General features: G+C 45.9%; 1 protein-coding gene across 8 annotated transcripts in view; it reads left to right on the top strand.

The window, feature by feature from the left end:
• GPATCH2L (G-patch domain containing 2 like) overlaps positions 1-15,995 on the top strand; it is a 51,810-nt gene extending 35,815 nt beyond the window's left edge. For 7 of the 8 annotated variants that reach the window (XM_019499242.2, XM_014611347.3, XM_059723102.1 and 4 more), the window contains one exon: positions 8,273-15,995. In XM_019499242.2, the coding sequence (XP_019354787.1) occupies positions 8,273-8,445 (173 nt within the window). In that variant the 3' untranslated portion in view covers positions 8,446-15,995. The remainder of the gene's footprint in view (positions 1-8,272) is intronic. The other variant, XM_019499246.2, reaches the window with a different exon arrangement.
• The last annotated feature ends 1,323 nt before the right edge of the window (positions 15,996-17,318 follow it).

Genomic DNA, 17,318 nt, shown 5'->3' on the forward strand with positions numbered 1-17,318 from the left:
AGCTTTTCATCAGAGCACTAGCCCTTCTGTAACAGCACTGCTACTTGAGACTAACTGGACTTACTCCTGCTGCTAAAATAGATGTTGCTAGACAAGAGCATTCTGATGAACTGCCCCATCTCTTGAGAACAGTAGGAAGGTGGATAGAGAATTTGGGCGATGCCAGTATCTCTGGAAGTGGTTACTAGCTTCAGATAGTGCTGCACACTCCTTTATGTAATTGCTCAGGGAGGTTGGAATTCAAAACTAGTGCTTGCCAGCTGGATGGCACAGTAGCAGCTGGGGGCTGAGCTGCAGGTTTATTACGTAATTAAATCACATATTGTAGCTAGATCAGGTAGCCATGGGCAAGGAGTGATGTTGACATGCAGGATTTCTGCATGGATATTGCAAATGGTCCAGTATAGCTTGGTCTGATACATGCTTGATCAAGTTTTAACCACACTTATTCTTGTAACCCCCCCCTGAAGAACAGACACTGATTTGTTGAATATCTTTCTCCCTATCTTCTGTTTTGCCATATATTTTATCAATATAGGTAGCTATAAAGTTACAGTTGGTTGTAATCACCTTTGAATCCAGTTTACATTTCATTTGATCCAGTTGCTTGCATGTATGGCAATGCTTACAGCAGGGATATCAAACTCATTAGACCCTGTGGGCTTGATGAGTGGCATGGGGCTGGTCCACAGGCTGGATCAGGCTCTCAGCTTGGCCCTACATGTTAGACTCAGTGTGCGGGGCAATGCCAAGTGTTGTGTACAGATCAGTCTCATGCACTGCAGCACCCAGGGCTGGGACTGGTATGTGCTACATGAGACATGCAGGCTAGTCTGGGGCACACTGCATGCAAGCAGCACCATGGTCTGGTTGACAGGGCTCCAGGGACCACACCTAGTCCATGGGCTGTATCTTTGACACCCCTGGCTTAGAGTATTTTGGAGTCTTATTCGTGTACTGCAGCCATGGGTACTGGGATAAGAACCTGCATTAATAGACCACATAGAACTAATTTGGGTCTCTGAAACATGTCAGATTGGGACTGGCAGCTTTGCAGTAGGTCCAGTGTGAGCAGTGTTGGGGTAAATTTTCTCTGCCCTCATACTTTTCCTTGCTAGTTTGACTCCTGCATGCCATAAATTGACAATATCTAGGGGTGAGAAACCTATTTGGTCTTCCTGTCTCCACCCCCTGCTCCCCCCTTTTTTTTATTTGGCTGCCAACAAGGCCTCCACTTAGTGGTGATGGTGATTGTTACTTTAATACGGCCAATATTACAATCGGACTTTTAACCTGCATATTTCATGGCACTAGGCAGGCATCAGATGAATTGGGTTATGTTGGAACTAGATATCTAGATCCCATTGCTAATCTACCATCTTGTTTAGATGTGGAAAAATTTTCAGAGCTTCAAGCAAAGCTCATTTTCTGAGTTTGGGATCTGGCCGTTTGATATCAACCTTAAACTTCATAATAATCGGGTCTCTATTTAAGGTTATGCCATGGCCCCATTATTTAGCATATTGCTACAGAGCAGATGAAACGGGGAGCAAAAACATGCGCAGAATTCTTTTTTGTTGTCAGGATTTTATGCAATTTCTAACTGCTTAGTGCTGTACAAAACACAGAAGCAGAAAGGAACTAAATTAATTATTGGAGATGTTTTTCTAAAAAACCAAAAAATTGTCCTATAAAGGTCTGTTAATGGGGACTGGCTGATTCCAAAGACCAAGAATATAGACTGTTTCACTTTTAGGTTGCTAACTGCAGTCCAGTCCAGAAATTACACTGATTGTTGGGCTGATGGATCAAGTCCTTGCCCTTTGTCATGCATTCCAGCCTGTCCTAGCTCTCACTATTGGCTGGTTAATAAGAGGGAGAATGAATTCCAACTTGATCTTTCATGCCTTGCTTCTGGGATAAAGGTTGTAGCTTTTTTTTTTTTTTTTTTTTTTTCCAACTATCTAGTTGGTCTAATAAAAGACTTTGCCTCTACCACACTGACATGCCTTGCTTCTGTCATTTGTTCTAGTACTTAATCTTTCCTGGTAGGTCTGTGTGGAGGCTTGTTGTGCATTCATACTGTCTCCACAGTTTTCTTTTATAGGCTTTACTGCTTTGCCTTTCTCTCCTCATAGAGTTCATGTGATGACCCTATGCTACTTTTCACATCGTTAGAGTTGCACTTGTATCAAAATGCATTATTTTGTTGTGCAGGAAGCCTATTTTCACCTTCTCTCAACATTGTCTGCTCTAATTCAAGTTATGAAACCTATTATCTTGTTTTAAAATCTTCAGAGCAGATGCTTTGTCTTAGAAGTTCTTAGCCAGGAGTTTGTGCAGTTTTGGATTGAGTGAGTCATGAATTGATTTGGGAAAAAATTAAATGGAAAGATAAACTAAAAGAGGTCTACAACTAAGGTTTTTGAATTCAAATGGGAAAACAATAAAGGGAACTAGTTTGTGAACTGGACTATGGTCTGCAACTGCTCAAGGAGGTCTGGAATTTTTTAGAATTGTAGGTGCTGAGACTCCTCAGTGTGACTAAGGATAGGCAAACTGTTCATCAGCCCTGAGCACTGATTTAGGAGTGCCCATGTTGCCCTATCCCCTGTATTCTAGAAGACTCTGGCACTCAGCAGCCCCACTCTCTGGGATCTCCACCTCTGCTCAAGGGTACCAAAATTCCTAGTTAGACCTCTGTGAATACTCTCATAGATTCATAGATGTTAGGGTCGGAAGGGACCTCAATAGATCATCAAGTCCGACCCCCTGCATAAGCAGGAAAGAGTGCTGGGTCTAGATGACCCCAGCTAGATGCTTATCTAACCTCCTCTTGAAGACCCCCAGGGTAGGGGAGAGCACCACCTCCCTTGGGAGCCCGTTCCAGACCTTGGCCACTCGAACTGTGAAGAAGTTCTTCCTAATGTCCAGTCTAAATCTGCTCTCTGCTAGCTTGTGGCCATTGTTTCTTGTAACCCCCGGGGGCGCCTTGGTGAATAAATCCTCACCAATTCCCTTCTGTGCCCCCGTGATGAACTTATAGGCAGCCACAAGGTCGCCTCTCAACCTTCTCTTGCGGAGGCTGAAAAGGTCCAGTTTCTCTAGTCTCTCCTCGTAGGGCTTGGTCTGCAGGCCCTTGACCATACGAGTTGCCCTTCGCTGTACCCTCTCCAGGTTATCCGCATCCTTCTTGAAGTGTGGCGCCCAGAATTGCACGCAGTACTCCAACTGCGGTCTGACCAACGCCCTATAGAGGGGAAGTATCACCTCCCTGGACCTATTTGTCATGCATCTGCTGATGCACGATAAAGTGCCATTGGCTTTTCTGATGGCTTCGTCACACTGCCAGCTCATGTTCATCTTGGAGTCCACTAGGACTCCAAGATCCCTTTCCACCTCTGTGCCACCCAGCAGGTCATTCCCTAGGCTGTAGGTGTGCTGGACATTTTTCCTCCCTAGGTGCAGCACTTTGCATTTCTCCTTATTGAACTGCATCCTGTTGTTTTCTGCCCACTTGTCCAGCCTATCCAGGTCTGCCTGCAGCTGCTCCCTGCCCTCCGGCGTGTCCACTTCTCCCCATAGCTTTGTGTCATCTGCAAACTTGGACAGAGTACATTTCACTCCCACATCCAAGTCGCTGATGAAGACATTAAAGAGTATCGGTCCAAGGACCGAACCCTGCGGGACCCCACTGCCCACACCCTTCCAGGTCGAGACCGACCCATCTACCACGACTCTTTGGGTGCGACCCTCTAGCCAATTCGCCACCCACCGGACTGTGCAGTCATCCACATCACAGCCTCTTAACTTGTTCACCAGTATGGGGTGGGATACCGTATCGAAGGCCTTCCTGAAGTCCAGGTATACGACATCCACCCCTCCTCCTGTGTCCAGGCGTTTCGTAACCTGGTCATAGAAAGAGACTAGGTTGGTCAGGCACGATCTGCCCGCCACAAACCCATGCTGGTTTCCCCTCAGCATAATTTGTCCTGCCGGGCTCTCACAAATGTGAGCCTTGATAATTTTTTCAAATACTTTACCAAGGATGGAGGTGAGACTGACCGGCCTATAGTTGCCCGGGTCCTCCTTCCTCCCCTTTTTGAAAATGGGGACCACGTTAGCCCTTTTCCAGTCCTCCGGGACTTGGCCCGTGCGCCACGAGCATTCGAATATTCCCGCCAGTGGCTCTGCAATGACGTCGGCCAGTGCCTTCAGCACCCTTGGATGGAGCCCATCCGGGCCTGCCGACTTAAAGGCATCCAGTTCTTCCAAATGACTCTGCACCACCTCAGGATCTACGCATGGAAGTCTGGCGCCTTGCTGCTGCCTCTCTACAACCCCAGTGAGAGACTTGTCGTGCCCCTCACTTAGGAACACTGAGGCAAAGAACTCGTTGAGGAGTTCAGCCTTGTCCCCCCTGTCTGCCACCAATTGCTTCTGCCCATTTAGCAGGGGTCCTATTCCTCCCTGGGCCTTCCTTTTACTCCCTATGTATCTAAAAAACAATTTCTTGTTGTCCTTTACTTGGGTTGCCATCCTCAGCTCCATGGTAGCTTTGGCCCGCCTAACTGCCTCCCTACAAGCATGAGCAGAGGAGGTATATTCATCTTTAGTGATCTCACCCTGTTTCCACTTTTTATGTGCTCCCCTTTTGGCCCTTAGGCTGCCCTGGATTTCTCTGGTCAGCCATGGAAGCCTCCTGGCCCCTTTCCCTCTTTTGCCTCGCTCGGGGATCGTCTTGCTTTGTGCCCAAAGGATCGTTTCCTTTAGGCACAGCCACCCTTCTTGGGCACCCATCCCATCAAAACTCCTACTCTGCAGTGCTTCCTTGACTAATCGCCTGAGTGCAATGAGATCAGCTTTCCTAAAGTCTAGCACTTTCACCCTACTAGTTACCTTACCCACTCGCCGTCTTATGTTGAATTCTATCATAAGGTGATCACTGTCTCCCAGATAGCTACCGATCTGGAGGTCCCCTATCATGTCATCTCCCATTGCCAATACCAGATCCAGTATGGCATTCCCCCTAGTGGGACCATACACCTCCTGTGTCAGGTGGAGGTCCTGTACACAAGTTAGAAACCTGCGTGAGCGATGGGACCTTGCTGTCTGCGTCTCCCAGCAGATGTCCGGGTAGTTTAGGTCCCCCATGACTACCGCCTCTTTAGCTTCTATGGTCTCCGAGAGTTGCCTCAGGAGCCCCGCATCTATTTCTTCCCCTTGGTGTGGGGGTCTGTAACAGACCCCTACCACCAAATCCCTTTCTCCTTGCCCCCCATGTAGCCTAACCCACAATCCTTCTACTTCCTCAGCCTCGGATTCTGTCTTGATGAGGGTTGATGTATATTGCTCACTGACATAAAGTGCAACCCCCCCCCCCCCCCCCCCCTTTCTTCCCCGACCTGTCCTTTCTGTACAATCTATAGCCCTCAATATGTACCGCCCAGTCATGGGATGAATCCCACCAGGTCTCTGTTAGCCCCACTAAGTCATAGGTGTTTAGTGCAAGCAGGAGCGCTAGTTCATCCTGCTTGTTCCCCATGCTCCTAGCATTAGTATATAGGCACTTGAGCCCTGCGACTGGCGCCTTTGCTGCCCCCCCGCTCCCAGTCCCATGGGGCCCATTGTTTCTTACCTTCTTGTTCCTTACCTGTTCTGTTGTGCTGGCCTCCCCATGGCTTTCAGGTTCCCAATGTTCTCCTTCTTCAGGCTGGGCTGTCCTTGTGGGTGCCACATGGTTTGGTGGTCCACAGCTTCCCCTGCCCTTGTACTCCCCTCCCCCCGACAAGCCTAGTTTAAAGCCCGCCGGAGGAGATCCGCCAACCTAGAAGAAAACACACGCTTACCTTTGGGGGACAGGTGAAGCCCATCCCAGCTGAGCATGTCCCTCGTCGTGATGTGCGGGTCATGGTCCAGGAAGCCGAAGCCTGCCTCGAGACACCACTGCCGAAGCCGCCAGTTGGTCTCTCTGATGCAGTTCTCCTGCCATCTTCCTCGTCCGGTCACTGGTAGGATGGAAGAGAAAATCACCTGGGCACCGAACTCCTTCAGCACGCCGCCCAGAGCACAGTAGTCCGCCATCAAGTGATCGGGGGTTCTCCTGGCCACATCATTAGTACCCACATGGACTAGGACCATGGGGTAATAATCGGTGGGCTTGATCCTGGCCTGGATTACCTCCGTCACATCCCGAATCTTTGCTCCAGGGAGGCAGCATACCTCTCGTGCCGAGGGGTCCTGGCGACAGATGGGTCCTTCCGTACCTATCAGGATGGAGTCTCCTATGACGAGCACTCGTCGCCTCCTCCTCTGGGTCATCGTGGATCTCTTGATCTGTTTGGGGTGTGAAGAACGTGGTGTTTCTTCTTGCCCAAGGGTGTCCTCCTCCCCTTCCATCTCCTGCAGGGTCGCCAGGGCCTCGTACCTGTTCACCAGTCGGACTGGAGAAGCTGGTACCGGTTCACTGCATGCTGCTCCGGTCCTGGCTGTGACCGTCTGCCACTCTGCTGTGGAGGGTATTCCCCGGGGTGCTTCTTCCTTTGGTGCCTGGGCCTGCAGGGAAAGGAAATAACTGTCAATTTCATCCTCAACTGTCAATTTCATCCTCAACTGTCAATTTCATCCTCATCTCAGGTACTTGTATCTCAAGCAAGGGGGAAAAGCCGTAGGAAGGGGCTTCAGACCAAACTGAATGAATAACCACCTCACAAAGGATATTAGGAATAAGCAGAGAACATGCAACAAATGGAAAAAAGGACTGATCTGCAAAAAGAAAACTGAGCCTTGGAGGTCAAGAAATGAAATACAGTGGGGAACTGCAAAAAGTGAAGTTGAACTAGATGTTGCAAACGATATTAAAACAGTAGTTCTCAACCTTGATAGACTCAAGGCACCCCTCAGAAAATGTTAGCTCTTAGTTTTCAATTGATTTTTTTTGACTACAGAAAAATAATAGAGTAATTCTTCTGTTTCAGAGCCCTCAGGCCATAAGAGGTCAGAATGTTTTTAACAGTATGGATTCCTATTTGAAATCTCTGGGATTATCTTGTGATTCAGGTTTACACATCAGCACCCTGTTTGAGAATCACTCTATTAAAACATATGCAAAAGAGTCTCTGGCTATAAAAATTAGGGATGCATGGATAAAAAAATTTTGGGCTGATACTGATGGCCAATTATTGACCAGCCATATCTGCCGATCCCAGTCCGATTGCTGATATGCAGCCTGGCAGCATGGAGAACAACAGCTGGCTGGTAAATCTGTGGGGGGTGGGAAGGGGCTTCATTGTCCCCACGGTGAGGGAGGGAATGGGTGCTGGGGTAGGTGCTGCCCAGCTGGGGTGGGGTGCAGGATGGAGCAGTGGCTCATCTAGGGGGGTGCGTGGGGGTGGCTTCTACTGCTGCGTGTACTCCCAGGGGAGGCATGTGGGGAATGTGCCCCCTGGATTTGTGCATAGGGCGAGGGTGGGCTGCATGCTCAGGGCCAGGGCTGCTCTGGCTTCTTCCTGGTGGCTGGACTCAAGGTCGGGTGGGCAGGTAGTAGCACCCCCTGGATGAGCCACCAGCTCCATTCCGCACCCTGCCTCAGCTGGGCAGCATGTGCCCCAGCCCCACTCCCACTCCATCCCTCCTTGCAGGGGCCTCAGTCTGTGCCCCCCATGCCTCCTTCTCCCACCCCCGACTTACTGGCTGGACGCTGTTCTCCAAGCTGCTGGGGCTCTACTCCTGGCCCTGTGCATGCTGTGCCTGCCTGCCTGCGTGCGTGCATGTGGCTTTTTATCAGCGGCATTATTGGCCACATCAGCCAAAAAAAGCCGGTTGCCAATAATGTCAATTTTCCTTTTATTGGTGCCAATATGATATGGAGCAATGTATCAGTGCACCTCTTATAAAAATAACAATGAGGAAAGAAATGGGGCCGTTGTGCAATCAGGATAGGATAGATATTAAGGTTAATCTAGGTCTGGCCAGACGTGCAACCAAGTACTTTGCTTAAGGTTTCAGTAAGGATGGTACTACTGACTATGGGACAAAAGCAAAATGGATAATGGAAGCAAGATTATGGATATGGAATTTACCATAATAAAGGTGGGAGCCAAACTTGAAGGTGCTTTATACACTCATGTTGAGCATCTGATTGTTGCTAGACTGTCCTACAGAAAAAATGTGATTTGTGTAGGCTGATATGAAGTTACTGGTTCTAACTCTTTCTTCTGCCCTTTGTTCATCTTCTTCCCCATTCTGCTTTTCTTCCTATTTTATGTTCCAGCAACTTTACCTGTCCACATGGATGCAGCAGATTCAGCCCTGCCAGCAACACAGTCCCAGAGGTCCCAGAGTTCTGACTGGACGGGTAGGACCCAGGCAGCTGAGAGAACCACTGCCATGGCCTCTGCTAACTTTTTTAAAACACCGCAAGAGAAGAGCCCTGGATACAGTTAAATGGAGGCATCTCTCCTCATAAGAGCCTGTTGGAACTCTAAAATGTTGGACTTTGACATATGTCAACATCCAAACATCTTGTTTGGCAATAACCGTGTCTTCAGTGTTGGTGCGTGATACGCGTTGTCGTTCAGACTGAGCTGCATGCCCCACATCCCCAAAACACGTTTGTAAATCGGTGTAAAAAGTAACTGTTGATGTTGGGACTGTGGCAGCTTTTTAAAATGTTCCTGCTATTGCTGTGAGTATTTATTACGTGCTCATCTCCCATCCAGCATCTATTAGCATCTGCTGGGGCATGTACAGAACCTTTTGGTTTTACAGACGTTGAACTTTCTTGTGCAGCTGGTTACTCCTGCGGGGCATATTATTTGTTGCTGTATTTAGCATTTTTCAAGAGAATCCACTTCAGGTCTGGGGAGGTAAAACTGTTTCCAGCAAGGACAGAAACAAAGGCCAGCAAGGATCCATGGTCAGAGAGGAAGAGGAGGGAGACAGAGAATGCAAACCAGATTTCAAATGTGCAGCTTGAATTCTGGATTAATAAAATGTCCAGAAGCCTCTTGCTAATGGACTTGAGTCAAGATGGCTCTAATGAAGCAGATGTATGGGTATCTATTCAGAAGTCCCCTTGGCTTACAAGCAGCATGGCTTTTCAGAGCTGTTCCTCTCCCATGTGTGGAGTGTCTTTAGTCTTGCCTCAGTATTGTATATTCTTCCCCATATCTCCTGCTGGACAAGAGATTGGCAGAACTCATTAGACATAAATGAGCAGGCTAGTGTTATGTGTGGGATCAAGTGGCTCTAAAATGTCCTGTAAGAAATGCTTCTGTGGGAAGTGACAGAGGAAATGCTAATCTACCTTTTGGTGGATGCTCATTTTCAAAAGCTGCTGCAAGCATCCCCCAGGACACTTGAAGTCAAAGTCCAGGTGCCACTGTACTGAAAGCCATTTAAAGTATTGGTTGAGTTCAAAACACTCTCTCTCTACAGACTGGACCATTTCTTGTCTCATTCTTCCTACTTTTTTCAGAAGGTACTGTTTTGCAGTGTGTATTAGAAGGGTCTATCTGTCTGTACTGGATTGTAGTCCACTCTGCAATATATATAGGAGGAGGGTTCCCTCTATCTCTGATAGTATTTCACTTTGCAGTATTTATAGGAGGGATCCTCTTCTTCCCACATCTCTTTCCCTTTATCCCTAATTGCCCTCTACCTTCCAGTGTAAATGGGGGATTTTTCCCTTTTTCTCATTTCCTGTATCTCTGAGCACGCTCTGCTTGTTTCTGCATCTCTTGAATGACCTGTCTGCAGCTTCACTTTGCTTTATTTGATAATATGCCTGTATAACATATACAAAGGGGCTATTACAGGCTCACTTGACAGCCCAAGTAGTTCTGTAGGCTCTTGAACATTTTCACATTGCTGGCATTTGTCAGGATGCAGCCTTCTACTTGTTGTGTGGGTGGAGCTTCAGCCAGAACCCTCTATTTAAGTATGTAAATAAGTTTTAAATGTAAGGGTACAGGGAGCACTTGTATGTGTACATTATGGATTTGCATGTTTCACTTGCTTTGCAGTACTCTACTCTCAGTATCCTATAAATCAGTTCACTGAGGGGTAGGTTTGATTATGAACCTATAAGACAATGTTTTAATTGCTTTTAATTTTTTTTTGGGGGGGGGGGGGGGGATTAAAATGTTAAATGGTCAACTGTAAAACCACATAAATCTCCATATCTTACATAACACAAAAATAAATTATAGAGTCAAACAACAATCTAAATCACTGACAAAATCAATTCTGTTACAGAGGCATTGTCTAGATCTGCTCCATAGATACCTGGTTATTCTTGGGGGGAGGCCCAAATTGGATTTGTATTTTGCAGTCCAAGCAAGCTGTCAGTTCCGTCCATGTAGAAATCTTTCTCAAAATGTCATCGCTTTTTCTGTTACATATTGCAAATGAATTAGAACAGGAAAAGCCTTTTTTCCTCTGCTAAAGGAATACAGAGGTGAAAGATTAGTTTGGATTATCTATGAGGAAACTGAAGGGCTTTGTGGAGAGAGAAATATTTATGTTTTAAGTTAGGGTTTTTACATAGCTTCATTTTGCATTTTGCATCAGTACCAGCCTTATTTGTGATTCTTAACAAATGATAAGATCCTAGGAAAATAGGACTGGAAGGGACCTAATGAGGTCATTTAGCTCAGTTCTCTGCTCAAGGCAGGAGCATTGCTGACTAAACGATCTCAGCCAAGTGTCTGTCCAACATACCTTTGAAAATTTCCAAGGATGGGGATTCCACAACTTTTTTTTTTTAAGTATCCTGTTCTGGTGCCTGACCATCCTCATAGTCAAAGGTCCTTGAAATCTCCAACCTAAATTTTTCTGTACTGCAGCTTCAGTCCTTAAAGTTCAGCCAGTTCTCCTAGACTCCTTTTCCCCTCAGACTTGCCTCCCAGGGGATCCTGCCCACCAATTCCCTGAGTTTGTTGAAGTCTGCTTTATTGAAATCCAGGGTCTTTCTTCTGCTGTTCTCCTTCCTTCCCCCTTTTAGGATCATTTCATGTTCACTGTCATCCAAGTTACATTCCTTCTTGTTTGTGACCAGTCACTCTAGAAGAGTTTCCCTCTCTAGCTAGCTTCTCTACCATCTACCTCTCTACCACCTGTATCAAAAAGTTATCCCCAGTAGACTCCAGGAATTGATGATAATTCTTCATTAATAATAAGGCCTTTTATTGTTTGGGAGCAAAATAGGCAGTGAGTAAACTTTCTCCTGCTTCTAACTTGCTTCTTAGTTGTAGAAGCCATTATTATAGTAGAAAGGGCCATAAGAAACTGTGTTTGCATAATACAAAGGGGAGCAGAGATAGGGGCTTTATATTGAAGAGTGAGGCAGGTGTGATCATTGGGAATCTGACAGATAAGACACGCTGCTGCCTCTCTGTTAGTAATGCAGTGCCAGTTTGCAGGTGCACTGGAATAGCTGTGTAGTTGTCACAAGCTACCATATTTCAGTCATGCTTCCTACATAATTTTATAAAGGCTTGTTTCCATGAATGTGTGCATGCATACTTTTTAGAACAAGCTGAAAGCATGTCCATGGCTGCCTCCTAAAGGAAAGTGAGATCAGTGATTTGGTACTATGTGGCTATCTTCTTGGCCTTCATCATAGTGGTGAACACCTTTAGAGCAACCCAGGGTGGCTGATCTGTCTAAAAGCTCACTCAGGGGAAAGAATGGACAAATTTGGATTATTTAGTCTAGAAAAGATGAAACTGAGGAAAGACTTGATGACGGTCTTCTTCAAATACAAAAAGAGTTGTTTAAAAAGGAGATAGACATAATGGACGATTAATTTCTTCAGGGGACAGGACAAGGAGTAATAGATTTAAATTGCAACAAAGGAGATTTAGGTTGGGTATTAGGAAGAAGTTTCTCGGTATGAGGGTGGCTAAACACTGGAGTGGATTACTTAGATGAAGATGTATTCTCTCTGGAATTCTCTTATGTGCAGGTTATATGGACATGTTTCTGGCTGAGATGGATAAATCCTGTTGTGTGCATGGAGAGCTGGACTAGATAACCTTTTAAGGTCCCTTCCAGTCCTACTTTTCTTTGGTTCCTAAAAACAGGAAAATGCTTAGAAACAATTTATTTCAGGAACTTATTCATAAAAAGCATCATCTAGTTCAGAGGCTTAGCAATGGTGCATATGATGTCTGTTTGTTAAGTTACTGATTAGATCTCATCCAAGGCACTAGTAATCAAACAAATGGCCATTTTTCCAGTCTTTGGTAGCTTTTATGAATAGCACTCATGATCTTTTTCTGTTCTTAATTGTCCTGCAAACACATGTCCCTTGTTGAGTGCTACCAATATGCTTGGTTCTGTATGAGATGCACTGGGCTGACATCTCCTATCTAGTAGAGTTTACAGTTTAAACTAGAAAAAGACTGTAGATTAAAACAAAAACATACAGTTTCCATTGATAGTAATTACTACTAGGATTAACAGCCTCAGAGGATTCAAAAGATTGATTGAGGGGTGGGGAATGGGTTGTACACTGGGAATCAAAAGGAGTCTATCCCATTATGTAGGAAGGGAGGTAAGGGGGCAAAAAGGCCTCTTGGCTGAACAGGGAACTCCAGGTGATTCTGGGGGCAAAGAAAGAGATGTATAGGCAATGGAAGCAGGGAGCAGCCACCAAGGAGGAATATATCTCCCTGGTGCGCTGTTGCAAGGAATCAGTTAGACAGGCCAAGGCGGGGCTTGAGCTCAGGCTGGCTTCAACAATCAAGGACAATAAAAAGTCCTTCTTCAGGTATATAGCGGGCAAAAGGAAAGCTCAGAGCAACATAGGGCCCCTGCAGGACAAATCAGGACAGTTAGTGGTTGACGCGGGGGGAAAAAAGCAGAACTCTTCAATGAGTTCTTCGCTTCAGTATTTCTAAGTACCAACCAAGCCAATTCCTGCACCTCGATCATTGACGGATGTCCACATGGCACCAGTCCACCTACGGTTAGTTCTGAAATAGTTAAGGAGCTCTTGGAGGAGCTGGATGGGTACAAGTCAGCAGGCCCAGATGACCTCCATCCGCAGCTGCTGAAAGAATTGGCCAGTGTCATAGCTGAGCCACTGGCACAGCTGTTCGAGCACTCATGGTGCTCCTGCCAGGTCCCTGAGGCCTGGAGAAGGGCCAGTGTGGTGCCCATTTTCAAGAAAGGGAGAAGGGATGAGCCAAGTAACTTTAGACCAGTCAGTCTTACCTCTATTCCTGGGAAAATGCTAGAGAAAATAATCAAAGAACACATTTGTGCAGGCCCAGCAGGGGAAACGATGCTGAGGGGAAACCAGCACAGGTTTGTCACGGGTAGATCCTGCCTGACAAACCTTGTAGCATTCTATGACCAGGTCACACGCTGCCTGGATGCGGGAGCTGAGGCTGATGTCATCTTCCTGGACTTTAGGAAGGCCTTTGACACAGTCTCACACCCTAGCCTCATTGGGAAGCTAGCAAACTGTGGAGTGGATGCCTACACGGTCAGGTGGGTGGCCAACTGGCTTAGGGACCGCACCCAGAGAGTGGTGGTGGATGGTTCCTTCTCGGCCTGGAGGGAGGTGGGCAGTGGGGTCCCGCAGGGTTCAGTCCTCGGACTGATATTATTTAATATCTTCATCTGCGATTTGGATGAGGGTGTGGAGAGCACCCTCTCTAAGTTCACTGATGATACCAAGTTATGGGGCAAAGTTAGTACACTGGAGGGCAGGGAGCAGATTCAGGCCGACCTGGACAGGTTGTATCAATGGGCAGAGAGAAATAGGATGCAATTTAATAAAGATAAATGTAAGGTACTCCACCTGGGAAGGAGGAACTCCCAGCACACCTATAAGTTGGGGAGTGTCCTTCTCAGCAGCTTGGAGGCAGAGGGGGATCTTGGAGTCATACTTGACTCCAAGATGAACATGAGCTGGCAGTATAACAAGGCCAATCGCACCTTGTCGTGCATTAGCAGGTGCATGACTAATAGATCAAAGGAGGTGATGCTCCCCCTCTATGCAGTACTGGTCAGGCTGCAGTTGGAGTACTGTGTCCAGTTTTGGGCGCCACGCTTCAAGAAGGACGCGGGGAATCTGGAGAGGGTCCAGAGGAGGGCCACTCGCATGATTAGTGGCCTTTGTGATGGACCCTGCAGGGGGAGGTTGAGAGAGCTGAATCTCTTCAGCCTTCACAAGAGATGACTGAGGGGAGATCTTGTGGCTGCATATAAATTTATTAGGGGAGGTCAACGGGGAATAGGGGACACGCTGTTTACTAAGGCGCCCCTGGGAGTGACTAGGAATAACGGGTGTAAACTACTTGAGAGTGGATTTAGGTTAGATATTAGGAGGACATTTTTCACAGTAAGGATGGCCAGGATCTGGAATGGGCTTCCAAAGAGAGGTGTTGCTATCACCTAGCTTGGAGGTCTTCAAGAAGAGGCTAGATAGTCACCTGGCTGGGGTCATCTGACCTTGGTCCTCTTTCCTGCCAGGGGCAGGGGGTCGGATATGATGATTCATTGTGGTCCCTTCCAACTCTACACTCTATGAATCTATGAATAACATTACTGACTGGCCTTCACCCAGTGTATATGAAAACAGATATAGATCCTCTGTGTTATTTTTTTTCCAAGTAGATTTTAATTTTCTTCCCACATTTTTAACTTCTACTTTATTTCTTTCTCTCTTTTCTTTGTACCTGAACTCCCATTTCATATCTCATGGGTTATCTCTTCCCATTTCCAAAGCATTAATGAAGACATTAAATAAGGCTGGACATTGCAGTCATGCATGTGGCTTTGCACTGAACTTCTTGGCCAGCTCACCATGTTGCCTTTTATCATCTTTTTGGCCTTGTCTATTGTAAGTCCATGGGGCAGTGCATCGGGTCATTGCAAGTAACTCAGATCAGTAGAGAGGTAAGTATGTGAAATTCCATCATAGACTCTACAGAGGAAGATAGACTAGCTGATCTAATATTTCCTTCTAAACTTAGAATTTATAAAGTTATAGGGAAGATAACTACCAGTCTTGCCATACTGTGTGAAGATATGGTTTCTATGAAAAGTGGGTAGCTAAATGGGTATTGGCTAGTATGGAAAACATCTAAGAGGCTATAATGAGGGAAGATAATGCTGCATTGTCAAAGATCTTCAATCATGGAATCAGCACTTGATGAAACTGGGAGATGAGCAAGAATTAGTTTGTGGACCTACAGAGGTTTTTTTGTTTTTGTTTTGATGATCTCTTATTCGGACCAACTGTTTAGTTAGGGAAGATGTTAAACAATTTTTTAGGTTCAAAGTGCCCTTTTCAGATCTGACTTCAACTTTGTGCATATATGCCCTGAACATATATCCCCTTACTCCATCCCTATTTAAATCCAATGGACTGGAGATGATGTGGTGGTATATGATGATGAGTGTGCCATTGGAGTACCCAGTTACCCCTGGATTAAAGATTCCTTCATGATCAGGATGTCTCCTTCTAGCTGAATTGGGTGTTGCTGCACTCTTGGTTCTCTGCAGTATTTGTTGCTGTAGTAATTCAACTTCACTTGCTCTGTTAAATTGTTAGCTCAGTTGTGTAGTCTGCATGGATGTTCCTCTAAAAACAAGAAGTAGGCAATTGATTGATGGATTTGTTTTTACCTTGATAATGTCAGCAGATTGTATACTTGTGACTTCCCTGCATTGGTATCCCCTGTGTTGATTATACTTTCTCCTGCAGTGCTGTAAAGGAAGCCTTCCTATAAAAGTGCCATGTTTGTGGCCCTGTTCTTAGTTTGACAGAGAAGGGAAGATACTAGGCTCTCCCCTGTGGAACAGCCCTGCCGCATTCCTCTGAGAGAAGACAATGTGGGTAGAAAGAGTACTGTTTCCCTTGCTGGTGTGTTCTCAGCAAATCAGAGAGCAAGTCCCTTGTATAGCCCAGCCTTACAATGTGCCAAATTGCATCTCTCTACATGTTTTGAAATAAAAGTGAAATTCTTGATGATGGAGCAGTGCCTCATGACATAAATGAACTGTCACTCCAGAGCCTGCTGCTAAAAATAGCAGTGATGTCTAATGCTATCACTCATTTTTGCCCAGACTGGTTTATCCGAGACCTCCGTACTGGAAGCTATTCTAGTAGTGCGATGAGCCTGGGCTGAACTGGCCCCATGGGCAGAGCTGAAGCATAAGAATTCCTGCTCTCAAGCTTGGCTGCACCAAGCCAAAGCAGCTGTCTGGTTTTGTCCAGCTCTTCCTCCATGCGTCATGGGCAGCCTATGTGGAGAGAGCCCTAGGATGGGTTTTCCCCAAAGAACCTTATCAGAGCCACGGTCTACATATCATAAGCATTTTATGTGGTCATGGGATTTTCCATTACCAGGTCTTGGACTCTGGGCTGCGAGGATCCTTTTGGGGGTGGGTGATGGGGAAAGTGTAAATAAAGAGCTCTTGTTTGTGTTCCTTAGTCTAAAACATGACATGTATCCTCTAAACCAGGCTCTCATAGATCTTTGTTCTGGCTGTAGAAACTGGAAATAAAAGCAATATACAAAATTAAAGAGTTTTACGTGATGTGAGACAAACTGAGGCATGCAGTAGAATGCAAGAAGTTCAGTGTCCTTCAGAATTGAGGTCTCGGTGGCATGTACATTTTCCCACCTGCTCTGTTATAGCTTGATAGGAAAGAGGTAGAGGAGGTTACTTTTATTTCAAGACTCAAACTTCAGTCCACTGACTCCAGAAAGAAGGGTTTTCTATACCACATTACTGTACCCACCCCATTTCTGTTTAGCATTTCCTGGCTTCATTTCCTCAATGTTCTTGCATGCCCGGTTTAGAATTTGAACCTTGAAATTTGAAGGAGACTACTTCTGCTTTGGAGGCACTATTTGTTGAGCAGGATCAGATTTCAAGAATTCTACTTGAAATGAATGGCTTGGTCTCCATTAAATTTTTAGTGCCTGCTGCGTGTCTATTTCCCCAAAACTATCATCCTCTCTTCACTGATTATCTTAATCTTTAGCAAGTTTACTAGGGAACCCAAGGACTGAACAAGCCATGGATTTTGAACTCCTCTTTCACATGGTAATGGACTCTCAGTCATGATTGAGGCACATTGTGGCGGTGAGAAGGTAAGAAGCTCCACTGGGCATTTTCTGTTCAAGGTACGAATTATAGGACATCATCATAAGACTTCACCCTCTCCCTCTAGCAACTTTCAACAATGCAAAAATCATTACATATTTTTAAAAATAGGAAAAATGTTTTGAATAAAGGGTTGAGTTGGTTGTTCTTTTAACTGGAACAATTTCTAAAGGACAGTGTTATTT

This window comes from Alligator mississippiensis, chromosome 2 (assembly GCF_030867095.1).
Source record: "Alligator mississippiensis isolate rAllMis1 chromosome 2, rAllMis1, whole genome shotgun sequence".
Taxonomy (NCBI): domain Eukaryota; kingdom Metazoa; phylum Chordata; order Crocodylia; family Alligatoridae; genus Alligator; species Alligator mississippiensis.